Below are 20,591 nucleotides of genomic sequence, written 5' to 3' on the forward strand. Positions count from 1 at the left end.
AAAAAAAAAAGAAAAGAAAATAAACACCCTGTGACATTCTTTTTTATGTGGTACCAGGAATCAAACTCAGGTTGTTGTGCTTGCCAGGCAGGTGCTTATATCATTGGACTGTCTCCCCAACCCTCAGCATTCTCAATATAGTGTTGCCTTTTTTATTGCTACCCCCTTCTATCTCCCATGAATTAATAATACCTTCCCTGTTGAAAATGTGGCTGTAAGGCCGGGGAGATAGCTCAGCAGCGTAAGTGTCTGCCTGGCAAGCACAAGGTCACAAGTTTGATCACTGGTACCACAAAAAAGAAAATGTGGCTTTAGCACAAGTGACACAGGCAGGAATTTTTAAACATTTATAACTTACCTGTGGAGATAGCTCAGTAGAATAAGTGCTTGCCTGGCAAGCACAGGGTCCTGAGTTCAATCCCCAGTACCGCAAAAAAAGTATAACTTAATACTAAACAACAAAAATGCAAGAAATAGAAAAATAGTAATTTTAACAGCTCAGAGGGCCAGGGAGATAGCTCAGAAGCATAAGCTACCTGGCAAGCAGAAGGACCCGAGTTCAGTCCCTGGCCCTGCGTGCCATGGGATCTTGGCCCCAGATTCCCAGGTTCCCACCATGTGGCCACCCTGAGTGTGGTGGCACATGGCCATAATACCAGCACTCGGGGGTTGAGACAGGAGGATTTCCGTGAATTTGAGACCAACCTAGGGGCTACAGAAGTGACCACAGGGCCACTCCAAACTGTATTGTCCAATCCTGTCTCAAAAGATAGATTTATTTTTTTTTTTTATTTTTTTATTTTAGCTTATTGTAGGTAAATTTAATCTAGGTTTTGGATTCTAACCTTCTACCACATTTCCTAAAGGGTTCCTGGTCATCTGTAACTTGTGAAAGAGACTAATTGGTCACTTGGGTTGGGGTGGTAAGCAGTGGTGATCTCCCAGTCCTGTGTGACTGTCTTTTCACTTTCTGGAGTACCAGGGTAAAGTATACTGACTATCTATCTGGGCCTGCCCCAGATTTCATCCCTAAAGGCAGAATGATTCCTCATAAGTGTCTGCTTTTTCGGTAGGAATCCAAAGTTTCTGTAAGGACTTGGTAGAGGTGGCAGACATTCTGGAGAAGACTACTGAGTGCATTTCTGAAGAAACGGAGGCTGGGGACCAGAAGCTCACTCTGGAGAAAGTCTTCCGAGGGCTGTCACTTTTAGAAGCAAAGCTGAAAAGTGTATTTACCAAGCATGGTCTGGAGAAGATGGCACCCATTGGTGACAAATATGATCCTCATGAGCATGAACTCATCTGTCACGTGCCTGCTGATATTGGGGTACAGCCTGGCACCGTGGCATTGGTAAGGCAAGATGGCTACAAACTGCATGGCCGCACTATTAGACTTGCCCAGGTGGAAGTGGCAGTGGAGTCTCAGAAAAGACTATGAGCAAGCCGTCAGGAACAGAATGTCCTCCCAGACCACAGTCACCTGTGTTTCCTTTATTTATTAATCTAGGTTTGTATTGTACATGAGGTACTTCATGTGATCTGTTTTGGATATAGTCACATTGGCTTTATTTCTAAGATACTTTTGATTTTATGTGACCCATTTGGTCTCATGAGAAATCTTGTCATCAGGCATTTGTGGCCTTTATCAAGATATGTTTACAAAGTTATTTTTAAATTGGTACTCTGATTGACTTTGAATCCAAAATTCTCTTAACTATGTATCTTCAATGAATTGTTGAAATTAGTACACTATATTGTATTTTGTGATAGAAAAAAAAGATTGATTCAGCATGTGGGTACTTAGCTTTACATTTATATAAAAATTTAGATCACTTGGGTTGATTTTTATATACATGGATTCCCAGGACTTCCCTTCTCATTTTATTATTTTATTATTTTGCATTTAGCCATGCTTTGTGGTTCCTACGAGGCTCTGTACTCACGTCATTGCTCCATACCAACCCCCTCTGACTCCAATTAGAAGGGCTGATGGACCAGCCTAGACTTCGGAAGCAGAGAGCATCAAGCAATCCAAGATACATCCCTTTCAAATAGAAAATTATTTGCAAATAGAAAATTATTCCCAACATATATCATAATTTTGGACAAACTGAGGCAGCACCAACAGCTAATGACCCAAATGGGTCTATATAGATAATTACCTGTAACTGCCCATTCCACCAGCCCTGACTGCATGTTTGTCATATTTGCCATGGAATGCATGTTGGATTATGAAGGTGATCTGGACAAAAACATTAGATTCCCCGGGTTTCTCATTTCATCCAGTTAAGCTGAGTGTTTAGGTTTTTGTTGTATTTAATTGGTATTCACGAATCACTACCTCCCTTGCACTGACAGACTTTGTTGTTTTGTTTTTTGTGGTGCTTGGAATCAAATCCATGGTCTTCTACTTGCTGTGCTCCTGACTTATTTCTCTAACCCTAACAGCTTTTGTTTCCTAGGTTTTATATCCATTTTAAGTTACATTTGTGTAAACATCTAGTTCCTCTTTTATGTAGATAATGGACCAATGTATCTTTTTTCAGTCCTACTTTGTAGCATACTGTGTAAAAGCTATGTCCAAGAAATGACTTAAGTGAATGAATAATACATCAGTCAGATGTTAGAAAGAAGTCTGAGGTATTTTAATTTTAGAAGAGCCTTACTCTAATTTTATCCTTTCTGCTTCTGAGGTATGAGTTTCAGTCTTTTTTAGGACTGGAACTAAAGGGAAAAATGTCAATAACTTGAATATGGAACAAGTGGATATTCAGTCATCTAAGATTAATATACATGCAGATATGTCCCAGCAACAATTAGTTGTTGGCTGTACAGATTGTATGACTTTAAGCTCCTTACCCACAAAGTACTTCCCCTAAAACTCCAAAACCCTATAGGGAAGCAAGCTGGCTTCTCTTCACCTTTCTAAGTTTCCTTGGGTAGGCTGTGAATTAAACTGAAATAAGATGAGGAAACACACACTATATTATTAAATAGGTATGTGTGTCACTCCCACAAAATGAGACTCAAAGGAGGGCCAGACAAAGCTTATGTGGCAGCCTGAACAATAGAACTGGTCTCCTACAGTCACATTTTGGGATGGTTAGTTACCCTCTTAGACAACTAGATATAAATACAAGATATTACACAGCCGTGTCAGTAAAGCCATCCTCTGTATATATGACCATCTCCATCAGATTTTTTAAAAACTAGATGGAGACAGGATGGTATAGGCCTGTGTAGAGTGTAGGAGCTGGGGGACATGGGACAAGGAAGCGTGCACTTTTAAAATGTAACCAAAAGATTCTTTTGGAAATTTAATGAGCAATCAAATTTACACTATGAATTCATCTTTTTTTTTTTTTTTTTTTTTTGCCTTAATTCCTGTCAGATGGCCAGATGGTGACAATAAAAAATGAGCCAGTTAGCCACATGGGCTTTGTGATTGCTAGTTATCATTATCAATGAACTGGAACTAACATAATTTTGTGTGAAATATTCTGATTACCTGAAGAGTTTTCTAATGCTGTTCACCTCCTGTAGATTGAATATAATTTATGCAATCTACAAGTAGATTGAGAATAATTTTAGGTTCTTTTATTGTTCAGTAGTTTTGGAAACTTAAAGTGCATGTTTAGAACTAGAAGATACAGCTTATAGTAGTAAGCATGTCAAACTGAAGGGCTTCAGGGAGCCAGCACAGCAGATAGAGGTGAGGCTTATTAGGCAGATTTGGGCATAAATTCCAGCTCGGTCACCTATGTAACTGGGGGCACCAGTTATTTCACTCTTGTAAGCTTGTTTATAAAATGATTACAGTAATAATTTCATGGTGTTATAAGGATTAAATGAAATGTATAAATTGCCTGCTACAGCATGCCTTCATATTTATTTTTGTTATGCACATTTTTTTCTGCATTTTTATGGCTTCTAAAGTCTAAGAAAAAGAGAAGCCTTCAAAGCAAATTTTTTTTTTAATGTAAGTTTATAATTTACAGTGACTTATGTTCCTCTTTTTTTAATGTATTTAGTACAGGGTCTACATGGTCTCACTACACAGATCAGACTTGTAGTGATCCTTGCTATTTTTCAGCCTTCCAAGCACTGGGATTACAGGCGCTCACCACCACACCCAGTCTCATTCACCGATCAAACTCCCAGCCCCTGCATCTGCCGAAGCAGGCACTTTAATCCACTGAGCTATTTGGCCCTGGTGTGTTGGTTTTGGTTTTTGGGTTTTTTGTGGGTTTTTTTTTTTTTGTTGTTGTTGTTGTTGTTGTTGTTTTACATACCCCAAAAAAAACATTTTTTAGACTGAAGAATGCTCATAATTATTTTCATCTCTATACGTATAAAGTGAAAAGACATTGGCTTGTAGGTGACATGTAAGGAAGCCTTGCCTTGCTTGAAGAGGACCTTTGGGTGTATTAATAGTACTTAGGTTTGCCATATCTTTTACTGACTTTTCTTACTGTTACAAGGAATCGTTTTCTTACAATGTTAAGTGTTATATTTGGTGCTCTTTCATGACAGGAGTCAGTAAGAGGTTCTTAAAACACCACAGTCAAGACAAATGGAAAACAAAGGGTGAAATGTAATACTCAGAAACAACTAATAAAACCCAGTTTGAAATAACTGCAGTTCAAGTGGGATTTTTTTGTTTGTGGTTCTGAGGATCAAACCCAGAGCCTCATGTGCTAGGAAAGTGCTGTACTCCTGATCCGCAGAGAGCAGCCCCAGCTGCTCAGAGGCTTTGTCTTCCTGCTTCAAAATGTATGCTTTGTTGACTGCTGGTCTTCGTTGGGGTGCTCAGGAGAAGGAACTTGAGAGCTCAACACAGCAAAGCAAAGTGAGTGCTGTATGTTTTCCACACCCTGCTTCAGTGTGGAAGTCTGTGTCTCTCTTTATTTTCTTTTTTGTGTTTGTGTCTTACTTTAGTTGTCTTACATGCTTTACTGCACTTGCAAGCATCCTAAGCAGATCGCTAGCCATGGGCCTTGATCTAACCTTCACTTTCCTGTTTCTTCCCAGCTTCTGCGTATCTGACCTTGTCTTCTGCTTCTCAGTTAGCTGTCATATATCCAGCTTCCTGGCTAAACGGACCTCCTTGGAGCTATCCTTACCTGAGACTTGCCTTTGAATTTTTCTTTCTTTCTTTTTTTTTTTTTTTAAAGAATTTTTTTTAAATTTATTTATTTATTAACATTTATTTTGGGGTATATGTGTGTGTGTGTGAGTGTGGCCAGCTCAGCCCACCAGGGGGCGCAGTTGGCTGGCATGTGGTGCTGGGGGATCGAACCGCGGTCCCTGTGCTTTATCAAGCTTGTTCCAAGTAGGTGCCTTAGACCACTGAGCCATCTCTCCAGCCCCTTTGAATTTTTCTTATTCCAGGCCTTCCTGTATGCCCTGGTTCCATAATCCATTATCTCCCCTATCCCCAGGGCTAATTAATCAGTATATTATTCTATCCAAACTGCTGGTGCTGTGAAGTTCACTATGGTAGTTTTAAAGCATAACTCTGGCATTCCTTGACACATTGTTAAAAAATTTGTTCAAGTATTTATTTATTTATTTGGTTCAGGGTCTCATGCAGATCAGACTCACAGTGAACCTCCTATCTCAGCCTCCCCAGTGCTGGGATTGCGCCACCACAATCAGTTTTGGTGGCCAGCACCACGGGCCCAGGTTTCCGGGGCCCACACCACATGTAGTACCAGGGATCAAACCCCAGTCTTTGGTTTTGGTTTTTGTTTTTTTTTTTTTTTCCATAATTTTATTGAGAAACAAATAGCAATGAGACAGTTTCAAACCAAATTGGTAGGACAGTTTCAATAATTAACACATTGCATACATTCTTCCTAGTGGTTAATTGCTGTACAAGATGCGGACTTGATACCTATTTACAAACACCATTAGAACAAATCCCTCTATTCATTAAGAGAATGTAACTATATATCTATCCTAACCACTTTGAATACAGAGATACAAAATGGACATTCATCTGTATCCCCTTTTTTTTGTTAAGTTCCATTATTTGAATATTATAGGTGTGTAAACTCAGCAAAATATTCTAAGAGTCCAGTAGCTCATAATAGTATTGGGTCTTCCACTTCACTGGCAATGTCAGAAATTGTTGAGCTGAGTCCCCTACAGCTCAACATAACATGGCTTGGCTTTTTTTTTTAGTGGAACTGGGGATTGAACTCAGGCCCCTGCGCTTGCTGTGGCCAGCTCAGCCCACCAGGGGGCGGGGCTGGCTGGCATGTGGTTCTGGGGGATCGAACCGCGGTCCCTGTGCTTTGCCAAGCTTGTTCCGAGTAGGTGCTTTAGACCACTGAGCCATCTCTCCAGCCCAATATATTTTGTTTTTATACTTTTCTGCTGGATGGTTAAGACCAAGGTAAAGCAGGATCTATGCAACAAGAGCTTTTGGGTCTGAGAAGGTCAGTGAAATCCCCTCAGGATTTATCCTGATATCCTGTACCTCAGATGGTAGAACCTTTGTCAGTGTCAGCCATGTGGATGAGTCACGGCCATTGCTTGGCCAATGTGCTCTCTGTGAAAGCCTGAGAGAATGTTTTCTCTCCGTGTGACTCCTTAGGCACAAACCCCAGTCTTTGTGCTTGCCAGGCAGGCACTTAGACCACCAAGCTACTCCCCAACTTGGACCTCTAGACCTTTGTAATTGTTTAACCGGTAGAAATGACGTTGCTCGTTTCCGGACCCAAACCTTAAAAGACAGCCTCACCTATCTTGGACCTGCCCATCATGCCGAGAACAGGCTTACACAGCATGTGTAGTAGAACTGCGGGCCCTGACGGCTTTCCGCTGAGCCAGCCGCGTCCTTACAGCCCCATGAAATTGGATCCTCCCACCCACAGTGACCCCATGTGGGACAGACGCAATGATCCCACCGGCCCTGCGCAAAGTTCACGTTTGTGGGCAAAGTAAGTGATTCATAATTAAAGCTGAGGATGTAGTTCAGCCAGAAGGCCCTGGTCAGTCAGTCCCCCCAGCGCCACGAAAGAAAAAGAGAAATGCTCGTTCATCAACATCTTTATTAGTAATGATCCAGATTAGACCTAGTAAGAATCAAAAGCTGACTTAGAATTTAGCTATGAATTCATGCCTTCCGTTTCTTCTCTTAGCCATATTTCGAATCACTACAGATTTTCCATATTCTGAAACTCACCCTAACTTTACTGTGCCAGAGGAAATCTGTCCTTCACGGTGTGGTACCGACCACACTGAGCTGCTCTCGTTTTCTGAGACAATGAAAATGGTTTTGTTAGCCTCATCTTTCTGCTTTCCGGAAAGAGAATTAATGAAATGCTTCCCTTTTGTCTTTGAAGGAGCAAAATTCATTGATACAAACTATACAGAGTCTGCAAACACGGGTGAGAACCTATAGTACCGGGAGTGTACAGCTGTTTCAGGAGCCCACTGGTCAGCTCTCCCAATCCTTGCAGGTTCAACTCCACCGTTTCACATCCATTATCTCACAGCCACCTGGGAGAGTGCAGCAGGGGTTATTCTGTCTGTCTTATAAAAGTAGAAACGGAAGGAGACACGGAAACGGTACATCCCAGAGCTAGGAAGTCCATAAGGCTGAAAGGTAGTTTTTGATTCCTCTATCTTCCGCAGCTGAGCGGTCCTGATGCTGAGATCCGAAGGCGCACACACCTGCGCCACAGCCCAAGCAGCCAACCAATGAGATGCTCGCATCCGGGAGGCGGAACGCATAAACGGCCAATGACATTCTCCTCACGGGGAGAGACCGAACTAATGAGGGCTTCGTACTGGGGAGGGATGGCTGCTCGGCCAATGAGGGGCCACGGCCGGCCTGGGAGGTGGAACGGCCATTGGAGCGCCGGGCGGGGCGGGGAGCCGAGCGCCAACCCGCGAGCTCCTGAGCTGCAGCGCGCTGCCTAGGTCTCTGCCCGCCATGGCCCGCGCTGCTCGGCTTCTCTCTGCTCTGGCCGCGATCCTCTTCGTGGCTGCTGCAGGCGGAGACGCCCCGCCCGGCAAAATCGGTGCGGGGAGAATGCGGTGTGGGGCTGAGCTGGGGAGGGTTGGGCGGGAAAAGGGTTTGCGGCGGCGCCAGCTGTCGGAGGGCAGGGGAGGGCAGCCGGACAAGGGAGGAGTCCTCAGGAAGGGAGCTGGGTAAAGGAGAGGCCGAGGCGAGGAGCTGGGGCTGGGGCCGGGCGAGGAGGGGACCGCATGGGGAAGGTGCTGATGGGGGAGGTGCCATGACATGCGAGAGGGCCACCTGGGACGGCAGAGGCCTGGCTGGGCAGGGCTAGCCACTGATCTCAGGAAGATGCCGGATCCCTGAGCCCCTAGCATGGAGTTGGCTCCTTGCCAGGTGCGCCCGCATGGCAGAGAGCGGGAAGGAGCTGGGCGATGTATTCACAAGGGTCTGTGGGGGCCTCTATGTGGCTAGTTCCTGCTTGGAACTGAGACCTCAACACGCCCAGCCCCTTCTAGTGCTGAGGCAGACTGTGCACGGAGGAAGGGCTCCTCCCCGAGGTTTGGCCCGCTCTGGGAGGGCTTCCTGGAAGGAACTTCTAAGCTCTAACTTCTGGTCGACCCGACAGAGCTCCACCAAGACCCATCAGATCTGCTGGAGACGTAAAAGGCTGAGGTTTGAACCAAGAACCTCCCATATGTTCCGCCCATCCACGAGTACTTTTACATTTGATGCACTTCAAATGCATTGCTGATGTCAGGAAATCGCGCTAAATAATTCAGTCACGCTTGTCATTGACTAGAGCTCCATATTTACTGAGAGTAATTGTCACTTTTAATTCTTCATGACTCAAGGATTTTCAAGTCCCTTACGTGTGAACTTCACACAAGCAGAGGTGCTGGGATTCCAGTGTGGGAGGCAGAGTCCCGACTTTCCTAGGCTGCCCTCCCAATGCCGCGGTCAGCTAAATTGCCTTGGAGGTGTCAGAGGAGGCCACAGACTTGTCTGGGCCAGTGCAGTGCTAAAGCTTACTGTGCTGGAAAACCATGGTGGCCTGTAAGACGCTAAGACAGGCCGTGGTGCCAGAAATCAGTTTGATAGACTGAGTTCATGGTAGAGAGTCTTGAGGGCTGGAGCAAGCAAACGAAGAAGTCTTCAAGGAGAAGGCAGGCTTGAGCCAGGATGAGAAGGATGAAGAAGCTAGGCAGTGTCCAGGAGTGTAGAACACTCTCCTTCCCGCTGGGGGTGGGCAGTAGGCTAGGACACTTCCCATGGGCCTTTGGGGAAGGGGCATGGCCTTCCTCTAGCAGGCCTGCCTGGCAGTGTGGCACTTCCTACCTCCTCATTCCAGCTGACCTGTCCACCTCACCCATGCTGTTCTTTGAAACATGCAGTTCCTCTGACTAGTACTGCCAGGTGTCCACTGAGGTCCTGACCAAATGTTATTTCCTCTGTAAAGGCTGTTCCCACTGCCGCTTGGAAGCCATTGCTTCTGCAGGCCTCCCCGGAGCACTTTCATTGTACACTGTTACAGGATCTTGTGGCTGAGGGGGCATAAATCTGCCCACTGGCTGGCAGGGCTCCTGAGGACAAAGCCCTATTTCATTCCTGTTCGAGTTCCAGCTCATCTTACCTGATCTCAGAGTGGGTGTCAGTTCTGTAGACTGAATAGAGAGGTGATGTCCGCTGCTCCCCACATCCTTGGTGGCCCCTCAGTCTTGAAATATCAGTCCATCTTGAGAAACATAAATGTGATGTTGGGGACTCTACTTGCCAGTGTAGGGGAGGGCAGCAGAGCTGTTAAGAAAAAGCTAAGAGCACACTTGTTAGCATGCTCCAGTACTAGGAGGCAGAGGTGGTCAATTCTTCAGCATGCGACAAATACTTCATAAACTTCTGTGTGCCAGTATCTATAAACAAAGTGACCCTGAACATGCTCTCTCTCCCCTCCCTCCCTGTCTCTCTCTCTCTCTTCCTCTCCCTCCCCTTGCTCTCCATCTCCCTAAACCATTTGAATATGGTGTAGCCAGGGTAAGCAGAGGGTGCTTTGTGAATACACAGGAGGGACACCTGACTCATCTGAGGTGGCTCAAACAAGCTGAGCTAAAGGCGACAAATGAGGGAGAAGTCAGGGAGGCACAGGTCACAGAGAGGACATTCCTGGTGAGGAGAGCAGCTCAGCCCAGGCCTGAGTGAGGATACAGGCATGCAGGTGCACAGTAGGAGGGCAGGGAGTGGAATGGATAGATAAGGCTGAAGACTGCCCCTGACACTTCTTGTCAGGAGCTGGGAGTCTTAGGGCCCAGAGTAGGTCCAGGAAGAAGGCATTTGGGACTACTAGACTGTCACATGAGAGGGAAGTGATGTTTCAGGTACATGTTGGGCAAAATTGTGGAGTAGGTAATAGCTTCAGAGCTAATTTGCTGTACCTTTATGGGGCTTTTTTTTTTTTTTTTTTTTTTTTTTTTTTTTTTTTTTCAGAAAAGGTATCACTATGTATTTTAGGCTGGCCTTAAACTCACTATGTAGCCCAGGCTGTCCTCAAACGTGTAGCAATCCTCCTGCTTCAGCCTCCAGAGCACTTAAACTATAGGTGTTATACCACCACACCCAGCTTCATGGGGCTATCTTTTTTTGTTTGTTTTTCTTTTTTAAGAAAAAAAGTACCAGGGATTAAACTCAGGTTGTTGTGCTTGCGAGGCAGGCACTTGTGCCACTGAGCTATCTCCCCTGCCCCATGGGGCCATCTAATAATGAGTATTTGTCTATATAGTGTTTCATCATAATGATACCTCTGAGCTCTGTATAGTGAAATGTTTTTATCAGTGACTGGGAAGAGAATACTGATAACATAAGAACCAACTGTGTAAATAACAGCGGTAAAGACAGTGAACAGTAATTCCCACAAGAAAGACCTCAACAGAAAACAAGCAAGAGTTCTAACTGGACTCTTATAAATGACAAATAGCGCCCCCAACGGTGCGTGCCAGCCTTAGCACAGAAGTAGAGATGACTTAAGTGGCAGGTCACAGATTGCACTTAGACCAAGGGCCAGAAACCTTTTCCGTAAAGAGCCAGACAGTAAATACTTTGGGTGCTGGGGGTTGTCACCAATTCTGTTATAGTACTCAGCTCTGCCTAGCATGAAAGTAACCATGAGCAGTAAGCAAAAGAACGAGTGTGGGGATACGGAGGCTAAAAAGCTTTGGAGCCAGGCGCGGTGGCTAAAACATCCATAGTCCCAGCGCTCAGGAGGGTGACTGGAGCCCAGGAGTCAAAGACCAGCCTAAATGACACAGGCAGACCCTGCCGGCAACACTCAAATAGTAGTAAAACTTTTGCAAAAACAAGCATCTAGGGCCAGGGAGATAGCTCAGTAGAATAAGTGCTTGCCTGGCAAGTGCAGGGTCCTGAGTTCAATCCCCGGTGCCGGAGGAAAAAAAAAAGCATCTGCTTGGATTTGGCCGAAGGCTCTAATTCATTAATCCTTGGGTCAAGGAGCGGTTTCCAGACACTGATTCATCAAACAGAACTGGTCAATGGCCATTTATTCCAGTTCATGGTGAAATTTATTCTCTCTAAAGTGTTTTTAGAGTTTTTCTTCAGCTGCTGTGGTGTATTTTTATAAAATATTGGTGATTGTAGGTGCCAGTTTACAGGTTGGCCTTTGGTCATTCATAGCTCTACTGAAAATTGAGACTGAAATTTCCTTTTTGAAATGTGAAGGCCTGGCGCGCTACCAGTGGAGCAGATGGATAGGGTAACCGTGGTCTCGCCCTGTGCTCTCTCCTTCTCTGGCCCTGGGCCTGCTGACAGCCGTGATCGGGGCCGGGATTGGAGGCTCTGCTGTGGCCCACTTCCTGCAGCAGCACTTTGGACCCCGGGTGCAGATCGATGTGTACGAGAAGGGGACTGTGGGTGGCCGCCTGGCCACCATCTCCGTCAACAGACAGCACTATGAGAGTGGGGCAGCCTCCTTCCACTCCCTGAGCCTGCACATGCAAGACTTCGTCAAGCTGCTGGGTGAGTGCCCATTCTGGGGCTCCTGTGCCCACTCTCCCGGGCTGGCAGTCGCCACCAGGCTCTTCCCAGACTGCCTAGACGTTTGAGGCTCGATGGTCATGTAGCCCAATCTCCTCATTTTACAGATGGAGCAGCTGAGACCAGAGAGGGGAAGGAACTTGCCTGAGGTTACAGTGTGTTAGTTGCAGAGCCGGCACTAGAACTCAGGTTTGACCCCCAGGCCAGTTTATTTCCCTCTCAATTTACTGCCTCTTGATTACCAGGGTCAGATCAGTGTCCACATGCTGGTGCCCATGCACGTGGCAGGTGTGCACTACTTCAGATTCTCCCTACCAGGCTCTCCCCCTAAGGGAGCAGAGGCTCAGAGGACTTAGGTACCTCAGCTCAAATCACGTGGCAGCATCTGTCAAGGATGCAGTGCATGTGCTGTTTGATGCAAGAATTCCGGTCATTAGATGTAAACTCACAAGGGCCTTGTGATGTGCAAAGTGACAGACGTGCACACTTGCACATTGCAGCTTTCTTCGCCACAGCATATGGCAGAGAACGCCCCCCCTTCCTGGAGGCTGAGGTTAAACACAGTTGTGTAAGAACATGCAGATGGTTCATTCCAAGGTACAGAATAATCTAAGATACAGTATGTTGTCAAGGTGACAAAGCAGTGAAGTAGTGTGTGCAGGTGGGGAAGGAATAAATCATGTCGGTATGTGTACTTTTTAGTCCATTCCTGTGTAAGTTGTACAGTGGTGGACGTCTGGAGGGAGCTGCGGTTACTTCCAGCACTTTGGGGGCCCGTGACCCCAACTCAGAGCAAGCCCTGTGTCAGCCCTTGGCCTTTCTGGAATGAGATCAGAAAATCTCTTATGGCCAAGAGGATCCTTGTTAGAAAAAAAAATGTAAAGTGGTACATGACTCCCATTTGCATCATCTTATTGGCTAGGAAAGGCAAACATTTTCCCAGTGTGTTTGTGTGCTGTTTGTAGACATCGAAAAACCATAGCATTCCCATTTCGACAGGGCCTGGGGAGATAGCTCAGTAGATAAGTGCTTGTCTGGCAAGCACAGCGTTCAGAGTTCAATCCCCAGTGCTGCAAAAAAAAAAAAATCCCCATTTCCTTGACCACATCAGCTTTTTACATTAGGAAGGCCTTGCATTTAATCTTAAAGCACTGTCAGGCCCCCTGAGGGGACCTCATGAAGGGGACCTGAGGAGCTCCTGGTCTCCACAGGGCTGAGGCACCGGCGTGAGGTAGTGGGCAGGAGCGCCATCTTCGGCGGGGAGCATTTCGTGCTGGAGGAGACTGACTGGTACCTGCTGAACCTCTTCCGCCTCTGGTGGCACTACGGCATCAGCTTCCTGAGGCTGCAGATGTGGGTGGAAGAGGTCATGGAAAAGTTCATGAGGTAGGGCTGGGCGAACCTGAGGGTGGGGTTCCCCGGGAGAGAAGAGTGGGGAAAGGAACCAGCTCCACCACTGTCAATCAGAAAAGAAGGTACACTCAGTGACTGGCTGTGAGGGCCCCCAGTCAGTTCAGCACAGGCTCAGAGCCAGACCAAGCAGGAGGAAAGGCCCAATGGGCAGGGCTGGTGCTGCTGCAGTCCTCACACTCTCCTGCATTCTTTCCTTCACTGGGCTGAGTAAAGCACAGGCTGACCCTCAGTCCCCTAAACATCCAAAGTAGGCAGTACGAGAGGGAAGCAGCACCATGAGGGTGGGTGGGGCCAGGGAACCTCAGGATGTGGGGTGATTCAAAAAACAAGGCCCTCAGTCACAGCAGCCAGTGCACCACCACAGGCCGTGGCCAGCTGTGTGCGGATGCCCACCCTGTGTGCCCAGATCTTCTCATTTTTCCAGAAGCTGGAACTCTAGTGTTGTATGTGTTCACACTTGCAACAAATTCTTGGTGCAGGCTAAATGCCACATAGCTGCAGCCCAGGCCACCCATTTCCAAACTTTGCTGTGCCTATTTTTTCCATCTAGAACCAAGTCCCTTCTTTATCTCTTTCCTCCTTGGTGCCAGCCCTCTCCCTATCACCTCTAGCTACGGAGAGCAGGGGCTCTGTGCCCGCCCTGCACCCGCACATCCTCTCCCCATACCCTGCTACAGCTCTCCCTGCTTCCATCCCCCAGGGAAAACCCTTTTCCCCTGGGCCTGTTATTGTCTTCCTTTCTTTACAGCCAGGTGCTTAAGGGTGACCCTGTGGCCCCCTTCCCACTCTGCTGTGTGGCGCTTCTTCCTTAGAATCCGAGTAACCCTCAATGCTTATGTTTTTGTCGTTCCTTTCTCATTCTTACACTTTTTCCCCTTGTCAGTGTTTTGCGCACCCAGGGTGGTGACTTCTCCCTACTGTGAGAGACCACTTCCGTTTGTCAGTTCCAGACTCAGTTTCTGGCTGTTCTCTGGATGCTTCTACCTGGTAGAAGCATAGAAAACCAAACTCAGCATGTTTACAAAGCAGCACTAGAGTGGGCAAATTTCAAAGACCAGATAGTCCACAAATCTACCAGCAGATGGTTCCAGTCTGTACCAGTCCTTGGGCTAGGTCAGTGGTGGAGGGACAAGAGGTGAGCTGGGAGTGAGCGGGAGGCCTTCCACGGAAAGCAGCTGTCTGTCCTGCCTGGTGGGAATCTGCTCTCTTGGAGTCCAGCATGGTCCTAGAAGTAGAGTTTATTGGAGGCCAGTGGAGAACCTGCCACATCTGTATGGGGATGACAGGGGAGGTCCTGCAGGCATGGGCCATGCCCACCACCAAGCAGCCCTAGTTGGACAGAAAGGACTTTGGTCTGTGACCTCCAGGCAGTGGCTTGGAGTTGATATAATTACCTTTAGCCAAACCATGGTATGGAGCCAGGACTGGTGGGATTCTGGAGTACTTGTCCTTATTGCCAGGCTGTCTGTCTAAGAAGGATGGACCCACTACAGCCAGAGAACAGGCCAGGGGGAACATAACCAGCTTCCTGTGCCAGCCCTCCATATATAGAGAAGCTAGAAAGTCGCTGGTGGGCTCGGAAGTCCACAGGGACCTCTAGTGGCAGGAAGTCAGCCAAAGAGCCTTTGTGCACAGAGACTGCGCCCATGTGTTTCTTAGGATCTATAAGTACCAAGCCCACGGCTATGCCTTCTCGGGTGTGGAGGAGCTGCTCTACTCACTGGGAGAGTCCGCCTTTGTCAACATGACCCAGCGCTCTGTAGCTGAGTCCCTGCTCCAGGTTGGCATCACCCAGCGCTTTATTGATGACGTCGTCTCTGCTGTCCTGAGGGCCAGCTACGGCCAGTCAGCAGCGATGCCCGCCTTTGCTGGTGAGTGTCCAACCCACAGCCTACTGGTCTTCTGTGTGTGGTATCCACAGGAGTGGGGACCCCCTTAACCTCACATTTACCCAATGGTCACCATTGACCGGCACATTGTTGCCCCATCTTGTTTGACCCTGGCACCAGTCCTCCAAGTTGGCAGGGCCGTATTTGCCCCACCTCACAGACAGTATTAGAGCTCAGAACAGGGTGTTGGGTGTGTCTGCCACTCCCGATGGCCCATTCATCCCTCACTCCATGTAAATGAGAGAGTCAGGGTGATGCTTTGGTTTCACAATTGCTGTGCTGAGACCTCTGACCCCCTGTCTATCAGTGCATTCCCCGCCCATTACTGAGGGGGTAGGCATGTGTGTGGGCCCTGAGTGCAGAGAACACAGGCTTCACAGGGCAGGACTCTTGCTCCTGTGTCCACCAATACATGGTAAGACTCAGAACAATACCGGCGCTGTGCTAGGTACGCATGCATGCTTGGGGAATAAATAAATGGAAGGATTTATATGGGCCAGCACTGCCCATCTTCCCAGGGTATTATTCCCTTGGTTCCTTCGCAGCCTTCAGGTCTGGCCCCAATACCCTCTCGGTGCTGCTTCCTGCCCACTCTTTGTGTCTCATGTGTCCTTCATAACGAATTTACATTGAGATGTAATTCATACATTTTCATCATCCCAGAAGAAGCTCCATACCCAAATTTAAGCATCACCTCCCCAACACCCCCAGCATAGAGAAACACTTCTCTCCCTGTTTCAGTGGCTGCCCCCATCCTGAGCACCCCAAAGAAGCAGTATCCCACACTATGTGTTTTTTAGAGCTGGCTCTTTCACTGAGCAGCACACTTTCACTTACCAGCATTGTGACCATGGTTGTGTTGGTGTTTTTGTTGCCTCCGTGTGCCCGCAGTTGGGGGAGTCTTGCCATGGTAGGAAGGCCCAGGAACAGTAGCACTGGGCTCTCCCGCCTCTGCCTGGAGGTTCTGAGAACCCTCGGGCCACACGTCCTCTTTGTCTAGGGGCCGTGTCCCTGGCCGGGGCGCAAGGCAGCCTGTGGTCAGTGGAAGGGGGCAACAAGCTGGTGTGTTCCGGTTTGCTGAAGCTCACCAAGGCCAATGTGATCCACGCCACAGTGACCTCTGTGACCTTGCACAGTACAGGTAAGTGAGCAGAGCCTATATCTCAATCCTGGGCTGTGCTCTGCAGAGAAGTGCTTTGAAAAGAGCAACTGAGAGCCAGCACGCTGGCACACATTTGCAGTCCCAGCTCTGGGGAGGCTGAAGCAGGAGAGTCTCAACCTGAAGTCAGTCTAGCATTGCCAGCTCATCTCAGAAGTGAAATAAGCCAGGTATGTGCCACACACCTGTAATCCCAGCACTTGGAAAGCTGAAGCAGGATGATCACCATGAGTTCAAGGTCAGCCCACACTGTATAACTTTAGAAAAACGTTAAGTAAAGAAGTGTTAAGTGAGGCTGAGCGTGTAGCTCAGTGTTAGAGCTTCTGGTTCTGTCCCCAGCACCACCAAAACAAAAAGAAAAGGCACTGGTAGGCACTAGAGGGCGCTGCTGTCTTATTCAAATATCAGACCCAGAAAGCTGTCTGTCCTGGCTCCAGCCTTGCTCCTTTGCCCAGTGAGGACTTTGAGCTGTGGCCTCGCCCAAGCACCCCTGCCAGTCAGCAGCAGAACCCAAGGAAGAACTTGGGTCACCTGACTCCTAGGCCAGTGCAGACCACATCAGTGGAGGGACAGGGACAGCCCAGGTGCTCCCTGTCACCAGGGTCTCAGTACTGGGCCCCAAGCGGATGATAAGTGGACGTGAGCCAAGGATAAGCTGGCCTCAGTTCTCTCATCTCTCCTTGCAGAAGGCAAGCCCCTGTACCAAGTGGGATATGAGAGTGAAGGGGGCAGCGGCTCTGACTTCTATGACATTGTGGTCATCGCCACCCCCCTGCACCTGGACAACAGCAGCAGCAACTTCACCTTTGAAGGCTTCACCCCACCTATTGAAGATGTCCAGGGCTCTTTCCAGCCCACGGTTGTCTCGCTGGTCCATGGCTATCTCAACTCTTCCTACTTCGGCTTCCCAGACCCTAAGCTTTTCCCTTTTGCCAATATCCTTACCACAGATTTTCCCAGCTTCTTCTACACACTGGACAATATCTGCCCTGTCAACATCTCAGCCAGCTTCCGGCGGAAGCAGCCTCAGGAAGCAGCTGTCTGGCGAGTCCAGTCCCCCAGGCCTCTCTTTCGGGCCGAGCTAAAGACCCTCTTCCGCTCCTATTACTCGGTGCAGACTGCCGAGTGGCAGGCCCACCCCCTGTATGGCTCCCGCACTGCCCTCCCGAGGTTTGTACTCCATGACCAACTCTTCTACCTCAATGCCCTGGAGTGGGCAGCCAGCTCTGTGGAGGTGATAGCTGTGGCTGCCAAGAATGTGGCCCTGCTGGCTTACAACCGCTGGCACCAGGACCTGGACAAAATTGACCAAAAGGATTTAATGCACAAGGTCAAGACTGAACTGTGAAGACTCCAGATGGAACCCAAGAACTTGTGCCCCACACGGAAGATGAATTGCAACCCCAGCAGCCCGGGACTGACAGAGCCACTCTTTCTGACCCTCGTGGATCCAGCATTTTTTTTAAAGGAACATCTTATTTAGCTCACAGTTTGTGAAGGTTTCAGTCTGTAATCAGCTGGCTTGAAGGGAGGGTGGCACATGGCATGGGGCAACAGTTCAAGGTGGCTGAAGACAGCAAGAGCAGAACAGATGGAGCTGGGTACCCAGCATCTCGCTCCCCATAGTGAGTCCAGGTGACCCATTACCTGCCTGTCTACTTTGAGGATGGTTACTTCTTTAAGGTAGACAAGAAAAGGGAAGGAAATCTAAGCCAGTGTGTTTGTTTTATTTATTTTTTTTTAAAGGAATAAAAACCCATCTTCTCAGACTGTTCTTGGTTTTCTAACTGGGAACCAGGATGACTACAGGAACATATGCAGAGAGCTGTGGGTCTAATGCTGCTATCCTGTTCTACTACCTACTCCCACAGTGCACAGTCCATTGAGGCAACATGCAATAGAATATTTGGTCCCAGAAGTTACAGAGGAAAAGGGGACATCAGTAGACCAAAGAAATGACAGTAGCTCCCTGTCTGGGATGGGCTTACTAGATGTGAGGTACCCAGTTCAGGACTTACTTAGAAGCCATTTCCAAACCTTTCAACCGTATTGCAGTTGGGGAAGATGAATGGTAGGACCTGAGACATTTGCCTTAACATTGCCATCAGTGTAGTTCTGAGCTTCCTAGAACCAGTGGGAAAGGGAAACAAATTAGGCTATAGGAAGATTTTTCCTTGGCACTGGAGGAATTGACCATTGTGCTCCCTGTGCAAGGGTTGAGGAGTAATCCAAGGAGTTTGCCTTGCAAAGGAGACAAGCCCCCAGGTGGTGAGGAGCAGTCCCCCAAATCTTCACCTGAGGAAAGGGAAGGAAATGGTGTTGGGATTGAGTTCGCCAGAGGCTGATCTGGTGCTTCTTCAGCACTAGCTTGAAAGGAGGAGAAAGCCTTGCTTTGCTTTTACTAGAAACTTTAAAGATCAGTAGTTTTTTTAAAAAGAAAGTACAATAAAGATCCTGTATTCCTTTTGGATCTGTGTTGTTCTATAAAGGCAGGGTGTGGGGGCTGGTGAGATGGCTCAGTGGTCTAAAACACCTACTTAGAACAAGCTTAGCAAAGCACAGGGACCACGGTTCAATCCCCCAGCACCGCCCCCTGGTGGGCTGAGCTGGCCACACACACACACATCTAAATAAAAAAAAAAGGGTGTGGAGGAACAGAGCCCCAGGAACCCAGGAAGTAAGGCCCAAAAGGAGGAGATGCCAACCTCATTGAAATCTCAATGCTTGGTAAAGGCCAGGTGGCCTGGTCCCACCCAGCCTGCTACATTAGGCTCCGTCTTAGGGACCTGGATTCCAGAGGACACATCACTGCCAACTGATGCTAACACTACACCTTTCCTAATGGAAACAGTCCCTGAACCCAGCCTTGAGCCCCGCTCTGTGCAGAGGTGGAGACTGAAAACCCACGGTGGGAAATAGCTTGTCCGAGGTCTTCCAATAAGTTCACAGAGCAGCTTCTCCTTAAAATTAGTGGAGCTCAGTGTGGCCAGATAGCTCAGTGGATTAAAGTGCCTGCTTAGGCAGATGCAGGGGTCAGGGGTTTGATCCCCGGCCTGCCATGCTGGCCCTGACCCCAGGAGACTGGGTGTGGTGGTGTGTACCTGTAATCCCAGCCCTTGGGAAGCTGAAAACAGGAGAATCACTACAAGTCCAATCTGAATAGTGAAACCCTGTGAACCCTGCACTAAATACTGAATAAATAAATAAAGGCCAAACTTTTAGGCCGGGGAGATAGCTCGGTAGAATAAGTACTTGTACTCCTGGCAAGTACAAGGTCCTCAGTTCAATCCCCAGTACCACAAATAAATAAATAAATAAATAAAGTAAAATAAAATTAATGGAGCTCAGCATGGGAAAAAGTACCCTTCTATGCATCAGCTGCAGACTGGCCCTGAGGTGGTTTTTGGTATAATGGCAGTGAAATAAATGGAGTCTTTATAGAGGACAGAGGCTATGCATTTGTTGCTTATTACACAAATCATGAAACTGATGTATCAGATAAAAGGCAGCCCGGGTGCAGTGGTGTGCTTATGTAATCCCAGTACTTGGGAGGCCACAGCGGGAGGATCACCGGGAGTTCAAGGCTACCCTGAACCACATAGCAAGATCCTGTCTCAAACTCCCACCAAAAAAAGAAGGCTTTTAAAGTAGTAGAAATCCAAATTAAGATGACATGAGCAGTACTGTGTTTGCCAGGCCTACCAGTGCACACCTGTAATCCCAGCATTCTGGGAGGCTGACGCAGGAGGATCAATGTAGGCAACATAGTGAGACTGTGTCCCAGTATGAAAAATTTGACAAGAGGGGGCAGGGCGCATGGCTGGAAATGAAGGTCCTGAGTTCCATTTTCAGTACAAAGAAAAAAAAAAAAAAAAAGGATTGGTCTGCTTATAAGTTAAAAGTTCAGGTGCAGAGCCCTGTACAATGCCAGTTCCACCACCACCACCACAGTGAAGATGGCCACCAACAGCTCCCCAGTGACATGTTCTTTTTTTTTTTTTATTACAAAGCTGAAAATACTGAGTGTTTCGTTTTTTGGTTTTTTTGTTTTGTTTGTTTGTTTGTTTTTTCGGAACTGGGGATTGAACTCAGACCCTTGTGCTTGCCAGGGAAGCACTTA

At 47.7% G+C, this 20,591-nt stretch overlaps 2 protein-coding genes across 2 annotated transcripts in view; both read left to right on the forward strand.

Annotated features, from left to right (window-relative positions):
• Positions 1 to 2,960, forward strand: part of LOC105742175 (grpE protein homolog 2, mitochondrial-like) — a 4,144-nt gene extending 1,184 nt beyond the window's left edge. Inside the window, exon 2 of the mRNA XM_012514749.2 lies at positions 1,074 to 2,960. Coding sequence (XP_012370203.1) covers positions 1,074 to 1,438 — 365 coding nt within the window. The 3' untranslated portion in view covers positions 1,439 to 2,960. The remainder of the gene's footprint in view (positions 1 to 1,073) is intronic.
• A 4,927-nt stretch (positions 2,961 to 7,887) lies between these two features.
• Positions 7,888 to 17,997, forward strand: Pcyox1l (prenylcysteine oxidase 1 like). The gene is made up of 6 exons (XM_004631283.2): positions 7,888 to 8,033; positions 11,786 to 11,992; positions 13,222 to 13,396; positions 15,083 to 15,294; positions 16,313 to 16,453; positions 17,158 to 17,997. The coding sequence occupies exons 1-6, from the start codon at positions 7,946 to 7,948 to the stop codon at positions 17,817 to 17,819; spliced, it is 1,485 nt and encodes a 494-aa protein (XP_004631340.1). The 5' UTR covers positions 7,888 to 7,945; the 3' UTR covers positions 17,820 to 17,997.
• The last annotated feature ends 2,594 nt before the right edge of the window (positions 17,998 to 20,591 follow it).

The sequence above is a fragment of the Octodon degus genome, unplaced genomic scaffold, assembly GCF_000260255.1.
Source record: "Octodon degus isolate 3935 unplaced genomic scaffold, OctDeg1.0 scaffold00040, whole genome shotgun sequence".
Taxonomy (NCBI): Eukaryota; Metazoa; Chordata; class Mammalia; order Rodentia; family Octodontidae; genus Octodon; species Octodon degus.

Bases quoted from the DNA above. Each gene is read 5' to 3' on its own strand.
- Pcyox1l (XM_004631283.2), top strand. From the start codon at position 7,946: ATGGCCCGCGCTGCTCGGCTTCTCTCTGCTCTGGCCGCGATCCTCTTC. The intron at 11,993-13,221 runs GTGAGTGCCCAT...TGGTCTCCACAG, and splicing joins AGACTTCGTCAAGCTGCTGG to GGCTGAGGCACCGGCGTGAG. The intron at 13,397-15,082 runs GTAGGGCTGGGC...TGTGTTTCTTAG, and splicing joins GTCATGGAAAAGTTCATGAG to GATCTATAAGTACCAAGCCC.